Source organism: Platalea leucorodia, assembly GCF_965183815.1.
Source record: "Platalea leucorodia genome assembly, chromosome: 4".
Lineage (NCBI taxonomy): Eukaryota > Metazoa > Chordata > Aves > Pelecaniformes > Threskiornithidae > Platalea > Platalea leucorodia.
In genome coordinates this window covers 77,319,180-77,343,885 of record NC_138826.1, presented here as the reverse complement: position 1 = coordinate 77,343,885, position 24,706 = coordinate 77,319,180, and the positions used below count along the sequence as shown (strand labels likewise).

The 24,706-nt window shown below is 38.0% G+C and overlaps 1 protein-coding gene across 1 annotated transcript; it reads right to left on the bottom strand.

The window, feature by feature from the left end:
- Nucleotides 1-691: 691 nt before the first annotated feature.
- Nucleotides 692-22,901, bottom strand: CEP83 (centrosomal protein 83). Its single transcript, XM_082308995.1, has 16 exons — nt 22,738-22,901; nt 22,222-22,372; nt 20,888-20,980; nt 20,473-20,604; nt 16,530-16,781; nt 15,093-15,224; nt 11,734-11,848; nt 10,120-10,264; nt 9,836-9,985; nt 8,855-8,930; nt 7,598-7,755; nt 4,809-4,938; nt 3,859-3,962; nt 2,930-3,110; nt 1,978-2,209; nt 692-822 (listed from the first exon to the last, which is right to left on the bottom strand). The coding sequence occupies exons 1-15, from the start codon at nt 22,884-22,886 to the stop codon at nt 2,024-2,026; spliced, it is 2,154 nt and encodes a 717-aa protein (XP_082165121.1). The 5' UTR covers nt 22,887-22,901; the 3' UTR covers nt 692-822; nt 1,978-2,023.
- Between the last annotated feature and the right edge of the window lie 1,805 nt (nt 22,902-24,706).

Here is a 24,706-nt window from a genome sequence, read left to right as displayed (position 1 = left end):
AAATGCATTTGCAGGTTATTTTGATTAACTTGTGTACTTGCAAACGGTTAAAAGCAAGCAAGCACAGCTTGTCGCGGGGCGGAGGCCGGGGCGTGAGGCGCTGACCGCACCGCGGCAGGCTCCAAGGCAGAGCCAGGCACGCGGCCGCCCGGCGGGACAAACCGCCGCCGTCGTGCGACGTGCGCAAAAAGGACGGTCCGGGGCAGCGGCAGGTGGTGCTGGGGGTAGAGGGGTACCGGCCCCGCACCCCGCAGCTGCTGAGCAGAGACCTCCCTGCAGGGCCCGGGATTCCCTGGGGTGGGGGATTCCCAGCAGGATTCCCGCAGCCTTCCCGCCTCTGGGAAGCAGCGGCAGGCCAGAGGCAGGCTGAAGAGGCGGTGCCTGCTACACCTCCTTTGGGTGGTGAAGCAACAACTTCATTGCTTTAAGGCTCTGAGGCTGATGATGCTTTTAAAAAGCCCAAACTGTTAGAAACGAGGCCAACCTGATAACCACTCTTTCAGGAGAGGGTGCTGCGGGGACGGGACATTAACTCTCACGCAAGGGAGAAAAGGGAGCCCACAAACCGGTAGATGATAACCATCCTTCCTCCTCCTGCTGGTACCCTTCTGCCCTCCAAGGCTTCCCCAGTTGGTACAAACAGCCCCCCCGCCCCCCGAGGCAGCCAGAAGTCTTGCTGAAGACCACCTACCCGGCGTCAGGGCAGAAACGGGCGGCTGCTGAGAGGTAGCTCTTTGCAGCCATTACAGACCTGTGAACCTTCCTGAAGATCCCATTCGGCAAAGCCGGCTCAGGCACAGAGTTACTTTTCCCAAATTAATCCTGCAGGAGACAGCAGAAATAGCTTGTGTTACTTCTAACAGTTACACTGTTTTCCTCAGAGAAGTCGTCTAACAAATTCCCCGAGAAAGTGCAGTACAATCCTTATACTTATGTACTGTATGGAAAAATCAAAAATGCAGCCTCTAGAGAGAAAAGTTGAATCAATGACAATGCCACCCTGTGCACTGTAGTTATTCAGTTGTCCAGTACTACAGTCTAATACCAATACCGAATAAGCTATTAAAAGAAAGCGCACTGCATATCGCATGCTCTCATAATTTCACTGCACTATTTTGGGGGAAAAAAAAAAAAAAAAAGACAAACAAAAGACCAAAAAAAAACCCAATAAAATCATTCCTACGCTTCCAGGAAAGTTTCCACTATCAAGTCAAAAAAATGATCCTTTCCAAGTTTCTGTTACAAAACTGATAATGAAGGGGGGGAGATTTTCAATAAATACATTCAACCTTGAATAAATAATTTTATTGTAGTGAAGTAAACAAGTTACAGTAGCAACAAATACAAACTTACTTAGATTCTCATAATGTGAAGGCAATTCGTTATACTTCATCTCTACTACATTATGTTAAAAAAACCCGATTATTGCTTATTCCCGTTATAAAAATACAAGAGGCACATCGTCAAAGGTAGCAAATAAAAGTTCTCAGCACTTTTTCCATTTCATTTCATCCTCTCTATCTGCGTGGGAACTTCAAAATAACAATCCAAATGTGGATTACAGCGTTGTTAACCATCAAAACAGCAACCCAGCAAAACTCCACGCTAATACAGTAACTTCTACATTGAAGGAGTAAGAGGATATTATCAAATAAGTTTTAAAGGATTTATCAAAAAAAGTTTTATTTTAATTTTTATTTTAAATGTCAGCACAACCGAAACCTTGATAAGTGTTTTCTTTTAACATTTCATGTGATGAGATTATTATTTCATATGTTTTGACTTCCAAATAATTTTACATCCTTTATATAAAAACATTTCAAAATGTAGTTAATCTTTTCATGCTTTTGCTTTGAACCATTATGTTTGATAATTTATGACAGTCTATCAAAAATAAATACAAAACTATGCAGAATATATTTTATGCTATTCAGGCACATACGAGCATGTTTTTGGCAAAATATTAAAAGCACGTACAAAGGATAAGCTATTGAAAACTAACAGCATGTGGAGTTTGCAGATTTTATTTGGAGTCCTCGTTTTGTGCATCGCCTTCTCCAGTGATCTTGTTCCTCGCCAAGTCCCTGTACGCGCCCGCCGTTACTCGCTCTCGAGCTGGTCCAAGATCTTGCAGCTGTTTTCTCTGTGTGGTTTCTAGTTCTTCCAGCCGCTTGCGAAGCAGGGAAAGCTCTCTCTGATGCTGTTCCTCCTTGAAATAAATAAAGAAAAAAAGTGCCTTTATTACATTTTGCACACCTACAAGGGACCAAAATGAGCAATCGTTTCATTTTCTTTAATTAATGATTTTAAAATAGAAATTGTGAAGTCCAAACTATCCTTATTCATTACATTTTACTCCGCAATGTTCTGTGGGTATTGTTCTGACATTCATGATGAACAGCATCAGCAAGAAATACGCGTACAGGCATTCCTCCTCTCAGCTGAAGAGCCGTGCAGGCCGGAGGTCTCAGTTACCCAGAATCTGTAAAGTCTGGTCAGCCTGGTCAACCTCAGCCAGAGAGATCTGCACACTCAGAAGCTCACCAGAGTAACTAAACCTCTTTTAACCACACAAGAAATCAAGAGCAGCCATACTGCTTTGCTTTTTAATAAAGAAACCATGGCGTGAGAACACCGCTGTGGTATTTCTTGCCCAGAAGGAGCCATTTAAAACCTCTCAGGATAAGAACAAAGAACTTTGAGAACCGGGTTAAAACTGCCCGTTGGTTACATTCTGTAACGTATCGTTTGTCTTCCAAGAACTCCTTCCTATTGCGAGGAAGGGAACATCACCAGAAGGATTCCTCAAAGCTTCCCTCCTCCGTTCAAAGATCAAATACTCCTTCCATAAGACTAAGGTCTGTAACGAAGGACTGTACCAGTACCCTCTTTCGTTGCATTATTTTCACAACTTGTAATACATCACCACCTGAAGAAGGGGGAAGGATACTTCAGGCCCAGGAGGCAAGGCAGATGATGACATTATACTGACTGGATTGAGCGACGGTATGTTAGGATTCAGAATTAAACTCCGGAATTCATTGTGCCTACGTTGCAAGTCCTTTAGTCTCTTCTGGAGGCGTGAATATTCTTCATGGGAAACATTCTGCCTAGGAAATAAGAAATTTCTTATCGCTCAAAATCTTTCTTATCCCAACACAGAAGCATACCTCTCCACGAGTATTCTGCTGTTTATTATGCCTACAAAGGAAAACGATATACCAGAAGAACGGGAAGGTGGAAGATCTGCGTATATTCTTCTGCCTAAATGTCTATCTAGAAGTCCCTCTACACGTGCAGTTATCTGCGTTATTACAGATTAGAATTTACATGGAATAAATCAAGCTTTTAATAGCATTCACAGTAGTGAGCCGCAGGAGCCACATTAAATTAATTATTTGAATCAAGCCCTCCACAGATACTCAATGAAGAGAAAAAAATAGGAGTTTGTCTTTCAAAGAGGATGCTAAGCCTATTTCTCTTGCAATTCTGAAGTCTTTTTCTTTCCCACCTTCCATTTATTTTCACATAATGTACTTTCAACTCTAACACCGCTTCACTGCCACACCTCCTTTTTTACATACTTCCTTCTTTTGAAGGGATTTCTGCAACTGTGTATCAGATATTTTTCCTCCATTTCTTCCTGAAGAGACAGCCCTGCAGTTCTCTGGTGGGATGGACCCTTAGCTGTCCATCCTAAATGGACTCCATTCAAAGAATTCTAATGCTGAAAATGTCATTAGATCGGACTCCAGCTACTAAACTAAGTGTCACGTATCTTCAAAATTACTTCATATTTGTAAGTCACGTCTTGGGCATATATAATTTTTCAAGCTAAGAAAAAGCAAAGTTTATTACCTATTTAGCACCTGATTTTCTTTTTCTAGCTCTTCTATCTTGGCTTCCAAAAGTTCTAGTTTCTCTTGCATCCTCCTTTGTTTATTATCATTGAGAGTCTTTCTCTGTCAAACAGACATTTCAAACAGAGCTAAGTAATGCCTTGATAGATTAGATCATGTAAAAATTAAATTACACTGTATATGGTTTCAAAGCTGTGAGAGTTTTTAGGACTTTCCTTCCTTAAGAAGTGCTGTGTTGTTTTGAAGGTTCTGAATCCCCATGATGGGAAACAGATGGGAAACGATCCATAGCTGCGACTGAAAGATGCACAGCTGTCAATCGCTCGTTGGTCAGTGACTAACTGTACTAACAAACACTAACTGTACTTGAGAATTACAAAATTCATTCTTTAAATGACCATGTATAAATAAGTATAAACATGGAAAAAAAAAAAATAGAGTATGCTTGCCTTTTTTTTTTTTCCTCATGTTGACCTCAACTTCTAACAACCTTAAAAGCTACTGGTAGGTTTCATAACCTCTATATGTCCAATGTACAAAACTAACAATTGATCTCCAGCTTTTATAAAAAATTAATCAGCTTAGGAGAAGATATAAAATTTTAGTATTTCATCAAGGAAAAACAGAACATCATTTGTCTGGTATCCAAAACATCATCTTTACTAATCAAGAAGTCCACCTCTTAAATAACCATATATGTATATACATACACACACACACACACAAAGCCTCACAAAATCTTTGATGGCATTATAACAAAGTTGTTGGCTATAATATTCTTTTGCACATCACTTCATATTTCTATGCTACTCTTGAAGAACCGATATATTTTGTTACTATATTCAGTAGACTGCAAATAAACTCGTAAAAATAAGACAATTCTAGCTGGCCAAAGTAAAGCTGAACTTTTCATAAGCTGGATCATTCATAAAGGAAGAGTCAACATGCCTTTTTCTGAGCAACAGCAGCTCGACATAGCTTGTTCTTCACTTCGTTGTATTTCTCTTCTTTCTCTGTGATGCGCTGAGTAAGCACATGCTTCTCCTCCAGCCATTCTATACGTTTGTATTCTAAAGTCCTTTGAAAAAATCAGGTAAAAAGATTAAGAGGTTATATAGACAAAGCAGTGTGTTCGATTAATGCCTCAAGGCTCTTGAAATAGAGGCATTTTTTCAAAACTCCTACCTTTATATACTTGAAGGATCTGATTTAAATTTGATTGTGCTCAAGATTCGCCAAAATTGAACCTGCGCATTAACATCCTCCTAGGTTTTGTTTGACTATGGAGCGTATTTTGAAACCTGATTCCAATAAGCTAGTTAATTGTGGGTGGTTTGTTGGTTTGGCATGTTGCCAAGCCATCGATGGAAAATTTCTACGTTTAGATCAAATAATCACACTGGAATGCAACAGTAGACACCTATGCCAAACATCAGTCAGAAGAGCTGACGACTGCCTGCTCTGTTTGGGGGGTAAGAAAGATGTAAGAGAACAGGTTGCTGCCCTGTGCGGTCTCCTACGCTTTTGTAACAGAGAAGTACAGACTTGACTAGTGTGTGCTCCCGACCAGAACAAACGCCAACGCAACAGGAAGCTCCCACCGATATGGTTCCTAGACAACAATCCAGCTGAACACACACCACCGACAACATATGTTATCTGTTGAGGCCTTTCCATGGTTAAAACATGCTAAAATTAGGCTGTGTTCTCTAGCAGTGGATAGGAGAGGAGCCAGTTTCTTTCTGCTGCCTTGTTTGTTTGGGCTATCTGCATTGTGGGCCAAAGTAGACAAGAACTAACTGCATATTTAACTACATTACTACAAAAAGAAATCAAATGGTGAGATTCTGTGCAGCAGTGTTTAAGAAATGCAGTCCAAGGCTTGGTATCAGTGCACCCATACCACTCCAGTCCTGGGCTGAGGCAGTTTCCCTGCAGGGACTCTGAATAAATCTCCATAAATTTCTCGTGGAACAGCCTTTCCCTTCCCTACAGTAGAAGCGTTAGGAGTCATCCACTCTCATATCAGAACCAGGATCCTGGCCCACTTCGTTCCCATCACAGTTCTTTTAGTAGACCCAGTCTGGTTTGTACCTTGCTGTTGACTGTAAATAACTACTACTTCCCAGGACCCAAAGAGCTTTCTCGAAAAGCACTGCTTAAAAGTAAAAGAATGTCAACGGAGACAGTGGTTAAAAATGCCATGAGATTTTTTTTTTAAATGCCACTAACGCTGTTCCTGAAATGCTTAACAAGTGCCTGTTTGAGCTCATCTCTGATCTGTATCAGTCTCATAGTTTGCCTTCAGCCCTTTTTCTCATTTCACATTTTCATTTCCAAGCCTAAGATTGACATAGCCAGGCAGGCAGCTGCTTCGCCTACTTATGGCTCAACTGGCATTATTTCATTTAACGGTAATTTTTTATCTTAGGCTTTCTTATCTTTTCGTCCTTTTTTCACTTCCTCTTTAAGCCAAGTTGCTTTGGTGCAACTTAACTCTTGGAGTTCAAGGTCGTAAGAATTACTGAACTGAGGAAGGAAGTCCTATCACCCACAGAGTCAGAAAAAGAATGGAAACACGGCCCAAGGCTCCCAGGGTAACAGCAGGACAGACCTGGAGGACTTACATGTAGGCTGCAAAGCCGCTTCATTTCTGCAGTATCGGCCTTGGTGCATCTCCTGTTATCTACATACTTATACAATGATCTCTGAGGATTGCCAAGTTCCTTCCACTGCCTTCCCAGGAAAACCTACTCCTGACTGGTCTATGGCCCACAAATATGTAAATGACATCGATGGTCTCACTCAAATAACAATGACAATCTCACTCAAAATATGAATACACCTTCCCAAAGTAAACATCCGAAGTATTTAACATGCTGCTGACAAGTGAACATATTCTGCAGTCCTAAGGCAATAATTTCTTCAAATGTTAAACTGAAAAGCAATACTTAAACTAATGACAAAGCAGCAATTGCGGTACCAATTTGTAGCAAAGTCAAAACAAAAAAATGCCACATTATGCCTCTTGGAAGTTTTCTATTTAATCTAGGATGCTGACTTTTTAAAAAACCCACCACACAATAATCCAGTACAAATTAGACATGTATTTGGTTATCAGTCTAGGAAATATTAAATAGCCATTTCAGACTAACTGACAAACTAATCTTGAAATTCCAGGAAAGTGTCCATTACTGTATGGGCTCTGAACAAGATTTGGTTTCTTTCAGCATTTATTAGCATATTTTGATTGTATGTGGTCAAGATCGTGCAAAAAAGGGATTATTTTTCATTTTGATGAGAGCAACTAGAAGATATCCAATCAGCTTTTATTTGCCTCGTATCAGCTAAAAGGACCTAGTGGTTGGGGGGAAAAAGTATATACACACATATACAGACTGGGTCCCTGAAACCTTATCAAACCTTAAACGCTCTTAAAAGAACTGTGTGTGAAACTCTGGATCCACTTCAATATACATAGGATCTCATTTTATAAAAATAGTGTAATTCACTAGTCAAGAATTGTAACAGACATGAATGGAAACAAACTCCTGTTTTTGAAGTTACCACAAACGTAACAGAAGGTACAGCCGTTTTTTACAATTGTCCAATATTTCCTGTTAATTTTTAATTTCAAACTTTATACAGAATCTACAATCCATAGTAAGTAATCCACGTGCAAGGAATATAAGCAATATGAAAAGCAAAAGTAAAGCCAAAACGAAGAAAAAAATTACTTCTCTGTTTCCAGTTGAGCTTTTTCTGCCTGAGTCCTTGCATGTTGACATTCTTGTTTCAATCTTTCTATTACTTCCTTCAGCTTCTGATTAGACTCCAGTAAATCATTTTCTGATTGAGCAAGTGAGGCAAGTTGGAGTTGCATATTGTGCATTTGCTACAAAGAAATGAATTTTTTCCATTTGAGAAGGTATGCAAGTAACTAATTTTGAGATACTGAGATAGAGCAAAATGCAGACACCAACTGGCTGCATTCACTTTTTGTAAGCCTTTCTTATTTGTTCCTCTTCTCCTTACTCAACAGCTTCTCCAGAAGCTTTACAGTAAATCACTACTAGACAAGGAAGGTTTTCTATTGTAGTTAAAATGAGAAAGGGAGGCAGGAGTCTTCAGTCGTTGATGTGGCCCCAGAACTTAAGAAATCTGACATTAAGCCCCAGGGCTGAAGAGAACTAGAGCACCACACAACATTGAGTAGCTGAGCTATGGAGCTACCCAGACTGTTCCCTCTCAAAACGCACAATGCGCTACAGGCCGCAGTGGCTGTACCAACCAGTTCACAAAAACAGGCATAGAGTCTGAAAAGTCCAACCGCTGCAGCCAGCAGCACATGGAAAGGATGATTTCCCTTTCGTTTTTCCTCTCCCCACATGTACATTCAGATACCCCAGGCTCTGATTTGCGGAGGAAAAATAAATATTGCCTTGAACAGCTTGCTACTTTGATGCACAGCTATGTTCTCACCTCCTAAATATAACATCATGGGCGAGCAGGAGTTAAAAGAATTAGGTTTTATTTTCAACACTGCCATCAATTCACTCTGCAATAGAAATATACCTCTTTACACTAGTTTATTCATTTATGAAACATCTGTTAAGCACTTGAAGAACCTCAGATGAGAGATGCAGTGTAAATGCAAAGCATTACCTAGAAACAATTTATAAGTCTCCATGGAAACTGAATCTCCAGTTAAATAGTGCATAACCGTATTCAATATACCAGTCTATAAACATTCAGCTTTGAAATCCTTGGTACCCACATTAAGCATGAAGCAAAAAGCTGTAATCCGTCTATAAAGGTCCAGGAAAGCATGACTGATTTCTGAACACTTTTGCTTTTAAATATCTGTTGTATGCATTTTGTCCCTCAGGAAAAAAAAAGCCTTAAAATTCAATCTAATCGTGAAACACTGGATATGGTAACTGCAGGAAAGATTGTATTTCTCTATAAAGCATTACAGTGCAATAAAACCTTACCTGTTTCAGATCAGCACTTTCACGTTTCTTTTCTTCCAGCTCCTCTGTCTGAATAGCTTGCTGTTGAATTTTTAATCTAAAATTGTATAAGACATCCTTATTTTTATCTAATTAAAATATAGATGTTAGAAGAAAAAAAAAAAAATTTTTTTCACACTGACGGTGGTGAAACACTGGAACAGGGTGCCCAGAGAGGTGGTAGACGCCCCATCCCTGGCAACATTCAAGGAGAGGCTGGATGGGGCTCTGAGCAACCTGGTCTAGTTGAAGATGTCCCTGCCCATTGCAGGGGGGATGGACTAGATGACCTTTCAAGGTCCCTTCCATCGCAAAGCATTCTATGATTCTATGAAGTTAGGACAAATCAGTCTGACACTAGAATATATTGCAAAATTTGAAAGGCTGATAAATATTTAACTAAATAATAAAAAATATTTTTAATTGATTATTAGAATTCATATAGGAGTAAGAAATACGTTGATTTGTTTGCTTTTGGAGTATGAATTTTGCTCATTTTATCATACTGACCTTCATACAAATCCTATAGTAAAACAACTTCACTGAGAACTATAATAACCAGCTCAAAGAGATACCGTATTAGGGTCCCAGTTTGCCAGTTGCTGATACGGTGCCATTGTGGAAAGGGAAACAGTCTACTCTAATGCTGGGGCTATGCCAGCAGCCAACATGGGCCCAATTTTAACAAACATGAATACTGCAAAATTATGTCTTAAAAATATTCATTAAAATCATATAATTTTAAAAGGTTTGGATGAAAAAATGGTTTGGTTTTGGTTTTTTTTTTAACAGCACATTTTTAATTCTGCCCTCTTTTTACACAATGCAAAAGATAATTTAGTTTAATTTACCATAATGAACATTTGTGTATCTATGAATAGTAAACTTTTATACTGACTACTGTAAAGAAATTAGGGGGGGAAAAAAGAGAAATTTTTATTGAGGTTAGAAAAGCCACACTACCGCAAACGCTGAAGTTCCTTTTTGCTAGATTCTTCTGCCATCTGTACAACACGTAGTTTCTCTTCATACTGATCTTTTTCAGATTGTCTCCAAGTATCTTGTTCCAGTTTCATCTTCTCTAGATCAGCTAATCTGTTCTCGAGTTCTAACCTGAGACATTATTCAACATGCACACAAGAATCACAAAACAATGCCAGAAGTGTACAGTTGCTAAGAATGACATTTTTAAAAGTTACTCAAAACACTCCTCTTTTAGAAGTTGAGCAGTAAATCAACAAACATACTTTTCATCCTGTAAGGCTGCAATTTTTTCAAAAACTTCCTCTTTGGCAGCTTGCACTTTACGAATTAGCTCCCGATCCTTTTCTACTAAAAGCACCTTATGACGTTCAACAGCTGCCTTAAGAATTTCCTTGTCTGACAGCAATCCTGCATTATACATTAAAAAAAGTTAAAATGTCATTATTGATATCAACCTGATAAAATCCAGTATTAAAATAACTTTACAAAATTATAAAAGGGAGCTAAAAATCACAATTCGCGTGATAGAATGAATGAATGGAGAAAAAACCCAAGAAAAACAGAAGAGACATGGCCTTTCTTAGTATAACAGCAACATTTCAAAAACTTTTGAAAAGAAACCGTTACACTGGAATGTCTGTCTACAAGAGTTTATTATTTTAACATATGAAAGTAATTGAACGGTTGATATTATTATAGATTTAAACTCTAAAGAAATTTCTGCTAAGCAGTTGTGTGTGGATTTAAAAAAAATAAGAAGAAAAGTGTTCCACAATAGCTACGAAAAGGTCAAGCAAGAAAATTTGTTATTTTCTTTTTATGGAAAAGTTTATGGTAAACAGTAACTGGTTACCAGTGTAACAGCAGTAACCTGGCTACAACAAATCTCACATTTTAATCCACTCATATTACCAAATGAGACAATTCTAAAATTATGACTCTATAGGCAGGGACAAAAGATGCAAATTAAAAATTTCTGACCAAGACACCTCTATTCGTTGGCAAATAAGCCAACATGCTATAACAATGACTCCTGGTTACTTAAATAATTCAGTGATGTAAACTGGATTCCACAGCAAGTTCAGGTTAGCTTAAATCTTGTTTGCATTTACTCTCATATTTCATAGGGTCCCACATTTTTGGTTCACAATATACTGTAAGTGCATTGTCGATACAGAAAACACCACTTTTTAGTTGCTCTTAGAGAACTTAATATTAAAGCAAGTGAACAGAAACAACTATTCCAGGAAGATGAAGGTACTGTATTTTGGGGTTATGACAGATTGGTGAGGACAGTCCACTTAAAAGCTGTGTAGTGATTTAAATCATCAACACATAGCTAGTGCTAGAAAGCTTTGGCCTTTTCACTCTAGAAAGCTATTTCAAGTTGCCTACGTAACTCAGCTGTACTAGGTAGCTTAGAACATTGCCTATTTTCTTCAAAGAACGAGCTAGAAATTGTATTTTGTTTCACATGGCAGCCTTACCCAATTGTTATCAATTCCATGGACACAGAATCAGAAAACAAAGCAACCGCTGAAGCCCTATAGTACCTTAAGGTTTCAAGCAGAGCGTGAAAGACTCTAGAATTTGGCAATAATAGAAAAAATAACCATGTGAAGTACATGATTTGAAACAGATTATGCTCAAATTGTGTCACAAATTCACTAATTTACATAAACGCAAAATTTTTCTGTAACTGTTCTTCTTAACCTAGTAGACCAGACAGTTATTTCAGATACAAAATGAATTGTCAGATCTCTGACCTAGACCAGAAGTAGAAGGTGAAAGCTGGGGAATGTTTGTAGGAAAAATAATTGTAGTATTCTAACTAGAAGTTACAAAAGAAATCATTAGAATTTAATTGCACATTTTACCATCCATTTCACTTTGAATCTTGTTTCTCTCTCTTTCTACCTCACTCTTTGTTCTTGCTGCCTCCAGTTTGACATTTGTTACTTCCAATTTATGTGAATGTTTAAGTTCTTCTACCTATGAATTAGGAAAAAAAAAACAAATCAACTAAAATAAATATACATACATTTGCAGCTTTACTGTAAGTTTTTCATGTGATACTTTGCTAGCAAGAAAATCTGCCAAATAATCACAGACTATGCTTATTTTAAACGTGCCTCAAATATTTTTTTCGTCCACTGCTTTCCTGAAGCCAATCAAGAATATCCACTCTTGTAGATAATTGTTAATGGTGATTATATTGATACTGTAACACTAAAGCTATTGACATGATCTGATTCCCCAAATCATAATCAGTGCTATTGACAGGTTTTTATTAATTCCTCAAGTCACACACTGAAGATTATTGAATGAGTTGTCAGTCATCTTGAAATGCAATTTTTATATATTTCCTGATTAAAAAAATTAAACACAACATATATTCCAGGAACCAGGCTGTCTGACTATTAACATATATTTCATCTTTAACCAGCCAGTTATTACAAGCTACAGTGTAGAAAAGTTATACTTTTAAGAAGTCTTGGTGATACATCCACTGATGTGCAGGATTGCCTGTGAAAACTTGGTTTCTGAGTAAGTACTATACATTCCACAAGCTAGCCTCCAAATATTGGGGTATTTCTGAAAAGACTACTCCTTGGAAATATCTTGCTATGACACTGATCCAAATTGCATAAGACTCTGATGCCTTGCTAACTCAAGCATTAGCATGTCAGTTTACACATACTTCACTCCTGACTAAAGATCCCTCAGAGTCAAGCTAAAATAAAGTTAAATTTAATCTCCTTAAGTAAAACAAAACAGTGATATGCAAAATCAGATTATCCATTGCTCCTCCAAGGAATTTCAAATATTGTGAAAGCGCATGTCAGTGTTATCTTGGAAAATATATTCAGAAATGCAGGATGGCTTTAAATCAACAGAGAACTCGGATAAGATTTCAGATATAATTACAACTACTTATAGTCCCCCTGACCTCCTGGAGTGCTACACTACTTTCTCAAAATCCAAGTCTTCATAGTTTTAAAGTGCATTTTAAACCAAATACTTCTCTACAACTGTGACATACACATCAAATGGCCACATAAAAGCAGGAGCTTTAAGAACATCAAATCAAAGACAATTACTGCTTGCATGGAAGCTTTCTATAGTTTAGGCATTGGTACGCAGTAATTACACGGTCAATGAGAATTAAATATCTAGAGGAAAGCACTTATAATGAAAATCCATTCACAATGACAAATGTAATTACAACCTGCTAGCATATACAAGTGGCAAAAGGTTAAGAATGACATAGTAGCTTATTAAGTAACTACACGGTGGATTTGGTTCCTTAAATACTAAGTTGAGAACATTTCATGGCAACTTGCAAAGATTTAAGGTGGCTTTTTTAAGGCACAAAATCTGGAAGACAAATGCATGCACCTGTGCTCAGGAATAAGTTTGAGCGGGTGCAGAAGCGGTTGGAGGTTAGTATAGAAATTAGTTTCTACTTTCCTCCCTTCAAGAAACACCACTGAACATTTCAGTTTTCTCCTGCTTCTGGAGGTGAGCAGAGAACACCAGTTGATACAAAAAGCAAAGACTATAACAATCTTCTACATATTCTGATAGACAATTGATTAAAAAATGTTTAACAGTTTTCCCCTCCTATTTATTATTCATGTGAGACAAGTATGACACATTGTATAAAGAGGCTTTAAATACTGCTACAGGTATATCCTATTTTTACAGTAAATTAGAACTTTTTTGGATTAAGGACCAAAATGAAATACTTCACACTCATAAATGTGCACTGTAAAGCCTGTTTTTAATTAAATCTGAGATGGTTAAAGAACAACTATGGTAGAAGTTAAAGCTTTCTTCCTGTACTGTATCTTTCTTGAGGCATATTATGGCAATATTAACTGTCATACCCATACAAAGTGCATGTTAGTGTTATTTTGGAAAGTATATTCAGAAATGCAGGATAGCTTTAAGTCAACAGACAGCTTAAAATAATTCTGCATTCAGCTAGATATACAAGACCAAAGTTACTGGCTTTACAGTTAGTTCAGAACTAACTAAAGCCTCTCCAGAAAGGTAAGAACACACAGGGGATTAAATTTGCTACCAGGAACTGACAGATGTGATAAAAATTTATTACCCAATATTCTCTCCAGAAAGGAGGGAACAAGAGACAGCAGAAAGCTAATATTTAGCTAAGTAACTATTTCATTAGGACTAGTATCCTGACTCAAATTTACATAAAGTAATGTAAGTATTCTGCAACATTTGAAGGTAAAACGGTTTACTAGTGTTTCGTTTTTCTTGCTTATTCAAATAATCACAAAAGAAATTGCATAAATGATCTTTTTTTTTTTTAAGTTGTGTAGCTGAGGAGTCACGGCAACCAGATAAAACTCTGAATCTAGCATCCATACTAACCTAATTATGCTGAAATACTAAACACTGATGTCAAGTTTCTTAAGCACTTTCAGGTTTTCCCTAAACATGAAGCCTTCTGATCTCTTTTTTCTTAAATATTTTTCTAGACATTTCTTTAAGATCTAAAAAAACCCCAAGCATACAAACATAGAACAAAACCTCTAAGATCTGGTGCCAACCCAACAACTAAGACACACAAACATGTTGCTAGACAATGATCTACTTAAAATGATACGATGCAGTGCTGTACAGAAATGTTTCTGTACAAGCTACGCTGGCATTAGCCCAAGGAGAACGCTATGCTAATGTGACTACCCTGCTTCTAATGTAACCTAAATCTCTGCAGGTGATTCCAATGCAGCTTGCTTCCTGCAGCTAACGCAGTCCATTCAGAGGATACCTCTTAAGATCTCCAGAAGCCATAGCTCCATTAAAACAAAAAAGAAAAAAAAAATCCATTTAAAGCTCTATTGCACTTTATACAGTTTATGGAAAAGTAATGCTTGTTTCCATCAAATAAGGCTGGCTATTTTCATGAGTACTAAAAACATGAATATAAAGACACCTCTTCGAGCCCCGTTCTGTTTAGAAAAAAGATCTAGAATATCAAATAAAAAGAGCATAACCTCGATCTTTAGAGATCGTTTTCGGGACGACGTTTTTCCTGTAAAGTTACATATTCTGTATCTTCCAACTGAAACTGGGAAAAAAATTCAAACCTATTTTACATCACAGCAGGACATTGTTACTTTATTCTTAATGTAAAATATAAACAGAAAAACTTAAACATAACAGGATATGAAAAATGTATTTCAGATACCATAAAAGCACTTACTTTAGCAGCTAAGGAATTGACTTCTCGTTCAGATTTGTGAAGTTTGCTAGTTAAGAGAATGTTTTGCTCATGACTCATCTGCAGTTCTTTCTCAATTCGATCAATCTGTAGTTCAGCAGACTTCTTTTCTGCCTTGAATAAAGGAGATATTTGTAAGATTTTTGGAGTAGGGCTGTCTCTTGCTATTCACTTGAAAGGTTCAATTGATCTGGGCTTTCAGATATTACTGACCCTTCATATTATATAATAATATAATATATAAATATTTATCTCTGCTGAACAATATGTTCCAATACAACAAGGGTCTTGAATTTTACTCCAAAGTCACAACTGTTTTTACTAGCGCTGCCTGCACAGAATCACACACATTTTCAATCCTACTTCACAAAAGGCAGAGGTAATCTGACTTGGTTAGGAGGCAGTAGGTATGCCTACCAGTAAATTACTGGGCTGTAAACACCAGTACGGCTATAAGTGGTGCTCAAAAAGATGTCATCTGTTGGCCTGTACAGTTATACTAACTGAAGAATTAACATCATGGAGAGGAAGTAAAACGCAATTCCTGTGAGTATTATAGACTCAAGACCTGGAGCTTCACTAAGTATCAAAAAGGTAATGAAACCTAAGATTTCACCTTCCTTTTTCCAAACAGACCTATTTCCAGCAGGACTTTTTTTAAACTTTTCTAAATTAACAATATTACAGCACTTTTCTTTTTAAGTTGTGATCAGAGCATTTTGTAAGAAAGGTGTACAGCACTGATAACAGTAAAAAGGAAAATGAACCATCTATCTGTATGCTGCAACTGTGCAAGAAGTCTGCATAGAAAGACTCACTACCTAGAAAGACAGCAAGAACTGACAGGAGGACTGAAGACCACAGATGAAGAATACAGTAGAATGCTGGGAAACATACAACAGGCCAGAAATACAAAAGGTTCTTTAAGGGAGAGCAACAGCCAAGAACTAAACAATTGCAGTAATGTGTTGGAGAAAGGAGAGACAAAGGTAGGCAAGAAGGAAGATGACACACAAGGAAAGGATTAAAGAAATAGGGGAGCATCATAGAACATTTTTGAAAAGCATAAAAAATTTACTGTAGCAGATTATTAACATATTGTCATCAGTTTCTAACTCCAGACAAGTGACAAGTGCTGACATGGGCATCTTACTGGCTGCAAACATGCATAGCACTCCCATGTTTAGAAAGGAGATCATTCAACAGAATCTCTCAGTTGAGATCTCCACCTTTCCAAAGTTGCATTGGCAGTACGTGACTCTCAATGTACTTACAATTTGTTTTTAAATCCAAAATGTACAAATTCAAATTGTGGAGTCAATGGCAAAATTATCAGTGACTTCAGTGACAGTTCTATCAAGCGTTATTCTCACTACACTCTACAAGGAGGCAGAATTTTAACAAAAGAATGAATCTTACCTCTAGAGACCTTGTCATGGCCTGCATCTCAGCTAACTGTCGTACTTGTACTCTTTGAACATTTTCTGCTTGCACACCACAATTGTCTCTTTCTGCTCTTAGTTCTGCTACTTCTGCTTCTAAGCCTTTTAATTTCTGATACAGTTGTGCCTTTTCTCTAGAGAGTGCCTCCACACGTTTACTGTCCCTCGTGGGATCAACACTAAGCAGCTGATTATGGAGTTCTTCTTTATCTTTATCCAGCCTTGCAATCTGATAGTTATTAATCAGAAAAATAAAAGCTTTTACATTGGTTAGGTATCAGGCAGCAACAAAAACAGCAGTTCACAATTCGGGGAATAGCAGCAGTGTGCATGTAAAATATTAAGAAATTACATTCACATTTATTTTCTTTCTTAGAGTAGGAAAATCAACAGACCCGTTCTTCAATGCCTTTTTTGCTTGAGTTTTCACTGATAAGGCTTGTCCTCAGGCCTCAGATGTCCCTGAGCTCCCTAACAGTCTGCGGGAGTAAAGCAGTACCCAGAGTAGAAGAAGAAAACGTTAGGGATCATTTAATCCACAGGACAGACACAAGTCCTTCGAATGGATCCAAGCGTTTTGAAGGAGCTCACTGGTATCATAGCAAGGCTATTCTCTATCATCTTTGAAAACTCATGGCGATCAGAGAAGGTTCCTGATGACTGGAAGGAGGTAGACAGCACACCCATCATCAAGAAGAGCAAAAAGGTCAAGAAGGAGGATCCACGTAACTACAGGACAGTCAGCTTCACATCAGTGTCTGTGAAGGTTATGAAGCAAAACCTCTTAAAAGCCATTTCTAAACACATGAAAGACAAGGTGATGGAAAGCAGAGTTTACCAAGGGCAAATCACGCCTGACCTACTTCTCTGCTTTCCAGAAAGAGGTGATTGGCACTGCAGACAAGGAGAGGGCAGTGGATCTTGTATACCTTGATTTTAACAAGGCCTTTGATACAGTCTCCCATAATCTTCTCTCTGACCAAACTGGTGAGGTATGGGCTGGAAAAGCGGATGAGAAAGTGGGTAGAAAACTGGCTGGGCTGCCAGGCGCAAAGAGTGATGATCAGTGGTGCAAAGCCCAGCTGACTGCCTGGAACTAAGTGGGGTCTTTCTGATACCAGTATAGGGTCCAATACTGATTGATGTCCTCATTAGTGACCTGGATGATGGGATGGAGTACACTTTCAGCAAGCTTGCAGGTGACACCAAACTGGGGGGAAATGGTCAGTGTACTGGAAAGCAGAACTGCTATTCAGAGCGAACTGGACAGGCTGGAACTGCTTCAACAAGAGCAAGTCATGCATCTGGGATGGAGTAACCCAATGCAACAGCACAGGCTAGGGGCAACTGTCTAGGAAGCAGCTCCACAAAAAAGGATCTGGGGGTCCTAGTGAACAACAAATTGAACACTGTGAGCAGAGTACCCCTTGCAGCAAAGATGACCAGCTGCATCCTGGCAGACTGGCACAAGGATAGCTAGCAGATCCAGGGAAGTGATCCTTTGTCCCCTTCCAGTACTTGTAAGACTGCATCTGGAGTGTGTGTCCAGTACACAAAGAATAATGACAAACTGGAGCAAGTCCAGTGGATGGCCACCAAGATGGTCAGGGGGTTGGGGAACATGACATCTAGGGACAGCCTGAAAGAACTATGCCTCTTCAGCTTGGAGAAGAGGAGATGCACGGTGATGGGAGAGAGGCAACGGACACAAGCTGGACCATGTGAAATTCCAATTAGATATTAGGAAAAAAGTTTACCATGAAGATGGCTAAATACTGGAATAGTTTGCCCAGAAAGGTTGTGGAATCTCCATCCTTGCAGATGTTCAAGACTTAACTGGATATGGTCCTGAACAACTCGATCTCATTACACTTCAGTATTTTAAGCAAGATGTTGGACTAGAAGGACATCTCTTCCAACTTATATTATGATTCTGCAATTCTATAACCACAACAGAACTCAAATCTGCTAGTAACTCAAGGCAGTCAACATGATTGGGCCCTGTCAGACAGAAAGCAAAAAAAAAAATAAATTTTGTTACAAGGTAGTACAATAGGTACAAACTAGTCTCAAGACTGTAACTAATAAACATGAATATATAGATTCTAGTGTTTCAAAATGAGTTACATGGACTAAATGTAATATTGGGGGCAAAAGAGTGAGAAAGTGAGGTATGTAAGAGTTCTCTTGATATTTGGAGACTAGTCAAAACTCTGATCTGCAGCAGTACTTTAAGAAGTTACATCAGTCATCTCTATGGAGTTGTCATGGTTTAAGCCCAGTCGGCAACTAAGCACCACACAGCCGCTTGCTCAGCCGCTTGCTCACCCTCCCCCGCCCCGTGGGATGGGGGAGAGAATCGGAAAAGTAAAAGTGAGAAAACTCGTGGGTTGAGATAAAGACAGTTTAATAGGACAGCAGAGGAAGAGAAAATAATAATGATAAAAGAATATACAAAACAAGTGATGCACCATGCAATTACTCACCACCCACTGACCGATGCCCAGCCCAGCCCCAAGCAGCAATCGCTGCCCCCTGGCCAACTCTCCCCAGTTTATTACTGAGCATGATGTCATACGGCATGGAACAGCCCTTTGGCCAGTCTGGGTCAGCTGTCCTGGCTGTGCTCCCTCCCAGCTTCTTGTGCACCTGGCAGAGCACGGGAAGCTGAAATGTCCTTAACTAGTATAAGGACTACTTAGCAACAACTATAACATCAGTGTGTTATCAATATTATTCTCCTGCTAAATCCAAAACACAGCACTATACCAGCTATTAGGAAGAAAATTAACTCTATCCCAGCTGAAACCATGGCAGGAGCAAAGACAATTTCTGCAGCAAAAGCCCTCCAAATCCCTTTTATGAGGAGATTCAAACACTTACTGCATGACATGCCCAAGCAATCATTTAAGAATTAGGATGCTTTTGTAGCCTCGTTGTGCTAAATGGCATGGAAGGTTAAAAAGGCTCTAAGAGAGAGAAACTAGATCACATTGCGCCGTGGGCTCAAGGTAGTTTCATTCTCTGTAAGTGTGCTAATTAGCTGCAGGACTAGCACAAACTCAACAAGCCCACAAGAGAGGCACGCTGTAAAGCAGCATGTGGGTTTAGCTCCGAGAAGGACAACTGTTCTGTTTTTAATGCGTTGCATTTGCAAATGTGGATCGATTTTGAAAGCGACGATTGCTCTGATTTGTGCCTCATGTTTGGACTAATACATTCAAATCTGGCATCTTAGGATATATACTCACAGACAAATACTTAAATGAATATGCAAATGACACACGCAACACTCATTTACACTGCTGCATGTATTTAAAACATAAATAAGCTGGCAATTTATTTAGCTACACTTTTGAAAGTTCAGTTCTGAAACAGAAAATTAATGAATGATTTATTCAAGAGTTAATACAACTGGAATAAAGTTACCAAAGTTTTCAGTATCCTTTTGACCACCCTTGTCATGATCCAACTTAGTTGCAAAATGTACCCTTGTCTGGTATTAACAGTATCTTCTGCTGCCGCCTTCTTGGATTAGTTGCCACATAAGTAATTTAAAATCTAAACTTACATCGGTTGCTCAGATAACTTATTAATTTCAGATTGGCGTAATGTCTCAAATGCCATCACAAATGTGATTAAAAAAAGCATTAAGCAAAGCTACTGGCTGTCATTTATCCGAAGGCAAGTCTATTCTTACTTTTAATAGCACAAATGATATTGCAACACATCACTGAACAAACCTACAGAGACAGCTTTAGGCTAAGTCATAAAAGTGTTTTGAGAATTAAGAGAACGGAAACAAACACTGCATTATGAAATGGTGTCAAACTGACAACACATCAAGTACCAACGTTTTCACAACGTTCAAGCAGCTTCGTCATCAGATACATTTTAAGCTACTGTAACATTCTATGTACCTCAGCCTCATATTTTATTTTCTTCTCTTCTAAAATACGTGCATGTTCTTCTTTTTGATGTTCAAATTCTGATTTCAGAAAAGTATGTTCATAACGAAGTTTGTTATAGTCTGTTCTGTATTTTTCCACTTCCTAAGTTAGACAAAAAAACCAAAAACATCAGTCAGAGAAGTTTTCAGATTTATTTCCTTCAAATGTCCATGCAATGTCCTATCACATCACAAGTTATATTTGATGAACTGAATCCCTCCTTCTCCTTCTTCTAGGGTTTCAACCTTCACTGCCTGGGGCAACAGTACCAAAGAATGTCATACTTTGCGCCCCTTTCAGTTTTAATTTCCTAAGGTTTTAGGAACAACTACGAACTGGTGATCACTACTCTAAATGAAATAGAATTTCAATACTTACTACTTACATTTTCTAGCTTCCGATAACGTTCTGTCATAGGAGATTCCAATTCCTGCTGTATTTGTGCTTTTAACAGTTCTAATTTTTGAGGAGTTAGCACCTTAAGACAGAAAGGTATCATAAATAACTAGTCATATTCCTTTATTTATTTACACTGTGATAGGACAAACAGCCAGGAATAAAGTATTTCAAATATGATTTTAGGAATCCTGCTTGATTTTCTATGTTTTTCTATAGCATTTTCAATAGTAGTTACAGAAGCAAAAAAAATTATATTAGTGAACTAAAAATATTCTGGGAAGACAACAGAAGCATTTAAAATGTCAGTATTTACTGGTAGAAGCAATACAAATGTCAAGCTGAATTGCCAAGAGATTTATCTCCTTTGTGGGGGAGGGGAGGAAGGAAAAGTGGTCTCACATAAAAGATAAAGAATTAGCGTTTGGAAAAAATTAAACAGAGAACCAACCCCAAAGAGTCAAAATGAGCAATACCAAGCCAATTATTTGTAAAACACATTAGATACATATTCTCCAACAGATACATGGGTACTGGTTTGAAATGAAACTAAGATCAGGAAAGATTCCCTGCCTTAAGCTCCATGGTGCATGGTATATTGTTAAGTTTTCTTGGGTATGGTTAATACAGCAAACTATCTACCAAGAAAGAATGTTAAAAAAATTTTCATCCACAGCCTGTGACATATTGTAATTTATTCTACTTTTCTTCCACTTATCTGTATCCTGAAGTCCCTGAAAACTAATTCTAGCTATGGTACCGAGGCACATCTCCTCCATTCAGAGTCTGGGATCCTTTGTTAGATGCTATATTTGTTTCCTAAGAACATGTCCTGCATTAGTTTAAGGAAACAAGCAGTTACAGAAAGTGTCATCCAAGTTATCTTAAATTTTGGGGGGGGTTGTTTGGTTTTGTGTTTGAGTTTGGTTTTGTTTTTTTTTTTTAAGATGAAAAAGCTGTCATCACGAAGATAAACAAATTTCTATTTTTCCATTCACTTATCCTAACAGGTTTAGGCACCTAAGTTATCCTCCAGAGCAGATGATTCTCCCCATAACAGGAGAGCACGCACAGACAGAGACTGAAGGTCTTACTATTAACACAGCACATAACGACAGGATTTAGAAGATTCAGTTAAACAAGAAAACAGTAATTTCAATCCATAGTCACTCTAGAGAAGAAACATTACTTGGGTTGGGTGAATTTCAAGATATCCAAAATATATTCAAGCTAGATATATACATGTTAAATAAACAGAAATACATGCATGGCCCTATTACAGGATTAAAATTCATATTAAGTCCTGCCAGTAAATTATCTCACCTGCGTCTTCAGTTTTTCCAGCTCTTGTGTTTTACCCAGCAACTCCTCTCGATATTCAGCAAGAAGAAGCTGAAATTTGTCATGTACAGTTTGCTTTTCAACTAACAACCGCTTCAGTTCATCTTGTGATTTTGTATATTCCTCCTGTAATCTGCAAGATAAAATACATATTTATTTTATATTTACCCTCTAAAATTAGATCTTAAAGCTCAAAAAACTCACGTGCAGAAGCAAACATAGAAATACCAAGTTAGAACTAAGCTATTAATATCCTCTTCCTGTAACATACTGAAAAGTTATCCCATATTTGCAAGCATAGAAAGTATTGCAGAAACATAATCTGCAATGTCTTAAGGTATTTTGAATTGTTTATTTTCCAATATGAACAACACTCAAATCTGTCCTTAAATACAGAAATAGCTAACACACACACACACACACACAGATCCCTTGCACCTAACATTTAACTTCACCTTGTAACAGCTCAAATGAAGAAACCTGTTTAAATTAGTGTACCTTAGATGTTCTGCCTTTATAGTTTGATAATTTGCTTTATGGTGTTCACATCGCATTTTTTCATCAATCAGAAGTTTTTGTAATTCTTGTGAATTAGCCGTATCACCATTTCCAACCACGGGAGGAAGGAGACTGCCCAAAGCATCCATTTTGTGATGACTGTTCACGATGAGTACGGAGAAGACAAAATAAAAATGAACTGATAACTAATCTACAACGCCATCCACTTTTTCTGCTGACATCCCAGAAGATCAAGTCACCTGAACAAATACAAGGACACATAATTAGCAGTCAAGTACATTCACAGTTCAAAGATTTCACGCACTGCTTTTGCTTTCAGTACAGAAGAACCCTGGCTCTGCGTTAACTCAGGTTAGAAACCTCTACTGAAAGGGCAACTCTTTGCTTATTCTGCCTGTCCTGAAAAGTAATAGCCCTTCCAGGGGCAAAGAATAAAGTTAAACATGAAGATTATTTGAGTCAATGCAAAGTAAGCACAAGCACTTCTATTCAACAGATTACATGAAATGTTATTTTTACTTATGCTGCACACTGAGACTCAAACTATGATGCTAGTATATGCCTAATTATGCCTTGTTAACCAGAGTTCAAGCAGAGGCCACAGACATCAGACACATACCGCTTTTACTACTACTTATCACAGTCACAGTCTGTCACGCTATCCTAACAAGTTGTACTACTAAATACACCATCATTTCAGCTAGAAGAGGAGCAGATAATTCTCACTGTTGAATTCCTATCAAGCCCTCTCTGGAGAAGAGTTAAGGTTTCACGGACAGTCTGGAAGATACCTGCCCAAAGTTCAGCCCTGAAATGTATCATTGATACATGTCACTTCCTCATTTTCAAAGTTGATTTTGTGGTTTCTTGTGACCTTTCCAGAGAGAGTTTTGCTAAATGTGACAATATCAGATTAGTGTGAGAAAGCTGCAAATTGACAGATGCTGAGAAATGGGAAGTATTCTAATATGCCTCATTAGTTTTTTTCGATATTAGAAGCAAGATGTATTAATCTGACCATTACTGACACTTCTAAAGGATCTGGGGGAGGGAGGACTGTAACTGAATTTTAGGGAAGTTGCAAAGCTTTGAAACCAACTACTCTGCCATTTTAGCTTTTGGCATAACTGGACTGATGCCTAAGAACTCCATGGTTGCAGTGTACAAAGTGCAATTCAAAGTGACAAAGTGTAACTTTGTACAAAGTAAAACTCAAACAGGAAAAATGTTAAATCTCCACCATCACTGCAAATGCCTCACCTTCCTTGCATATACAGTTGAATATATAATATTTTCTACCATTCCACTCTAAATCTTTCATGCATCTACCTTAAACACTTACCATTTGATTTTATAAACCCCTGAACTATAAGCAAGATCAAAATCTATCTTCCATATAGGAAAATAAACGTTGCATGTCAGTGCCCATTCCACGAAAAGACATAATAATGTCAAGAAAGTCTTACATTTAAGTTTTCTTTCCCATTTTTTCTTCCTCCATCTCTAAGATGGGAAGAGGTCAGGGGAAAATCTACCAGAGTTACAACACTAGTATAGGCAAAGCGACAACAGCAGCTTTGTATTCTGCTTTACCCAAATTTGCTGAGAGAGTAAGGGGGAAGAAATCAGAATAAAGAATATTCTCCCCACTGACAGTCCTATATGGACAACCAATTTCAAACATTAATAGCACAAGTTCTGAAAACCCTTCTAATCAATAGAGCATCTATTTTTCATTCCTGAATGTTGTTGGTTGTTGAGAAACAAAGGACAACAACAATTTCCAAACTCAATATAAAGACATTTTCAATTGTTAAACCAACAGCTGTGTGAGGAGAACTGGTCAGTGATCCTAAGGACAATAAACCATGTGGGAGGACAGAAAGTTCTGGTACACAGAGAAAACCCAAGGCAGCACATCCCTAAGAATTTCTAAGCATACCAGAAG

Excerpts from the sequence above, each read along its gene's own strand:
- CEP83 (XM_082308995.1), bottom strand. The coding sequence starts at position 22,886 with ATGGATGCTTTGGGCAGTCTCCTTCCTCCCGTGGTTGGAAATGGTGAT. Across the intron at positions 20,605-20,887 it reads GTTATCGGAAGCTAGAAAAT|GAAGTGGAAAAATACAGAAC; the intron begins GTAAGTAGTAAG and ends TGTCTAACTTAG. Across the intron at positions 7,756-8,854 it reads AAAGTGCTGATCTGAAACAG|CAAATGCACAATATGCAACT; the intron begins GTAAGGTTTTAT and ends ATTTCTTTGTAG.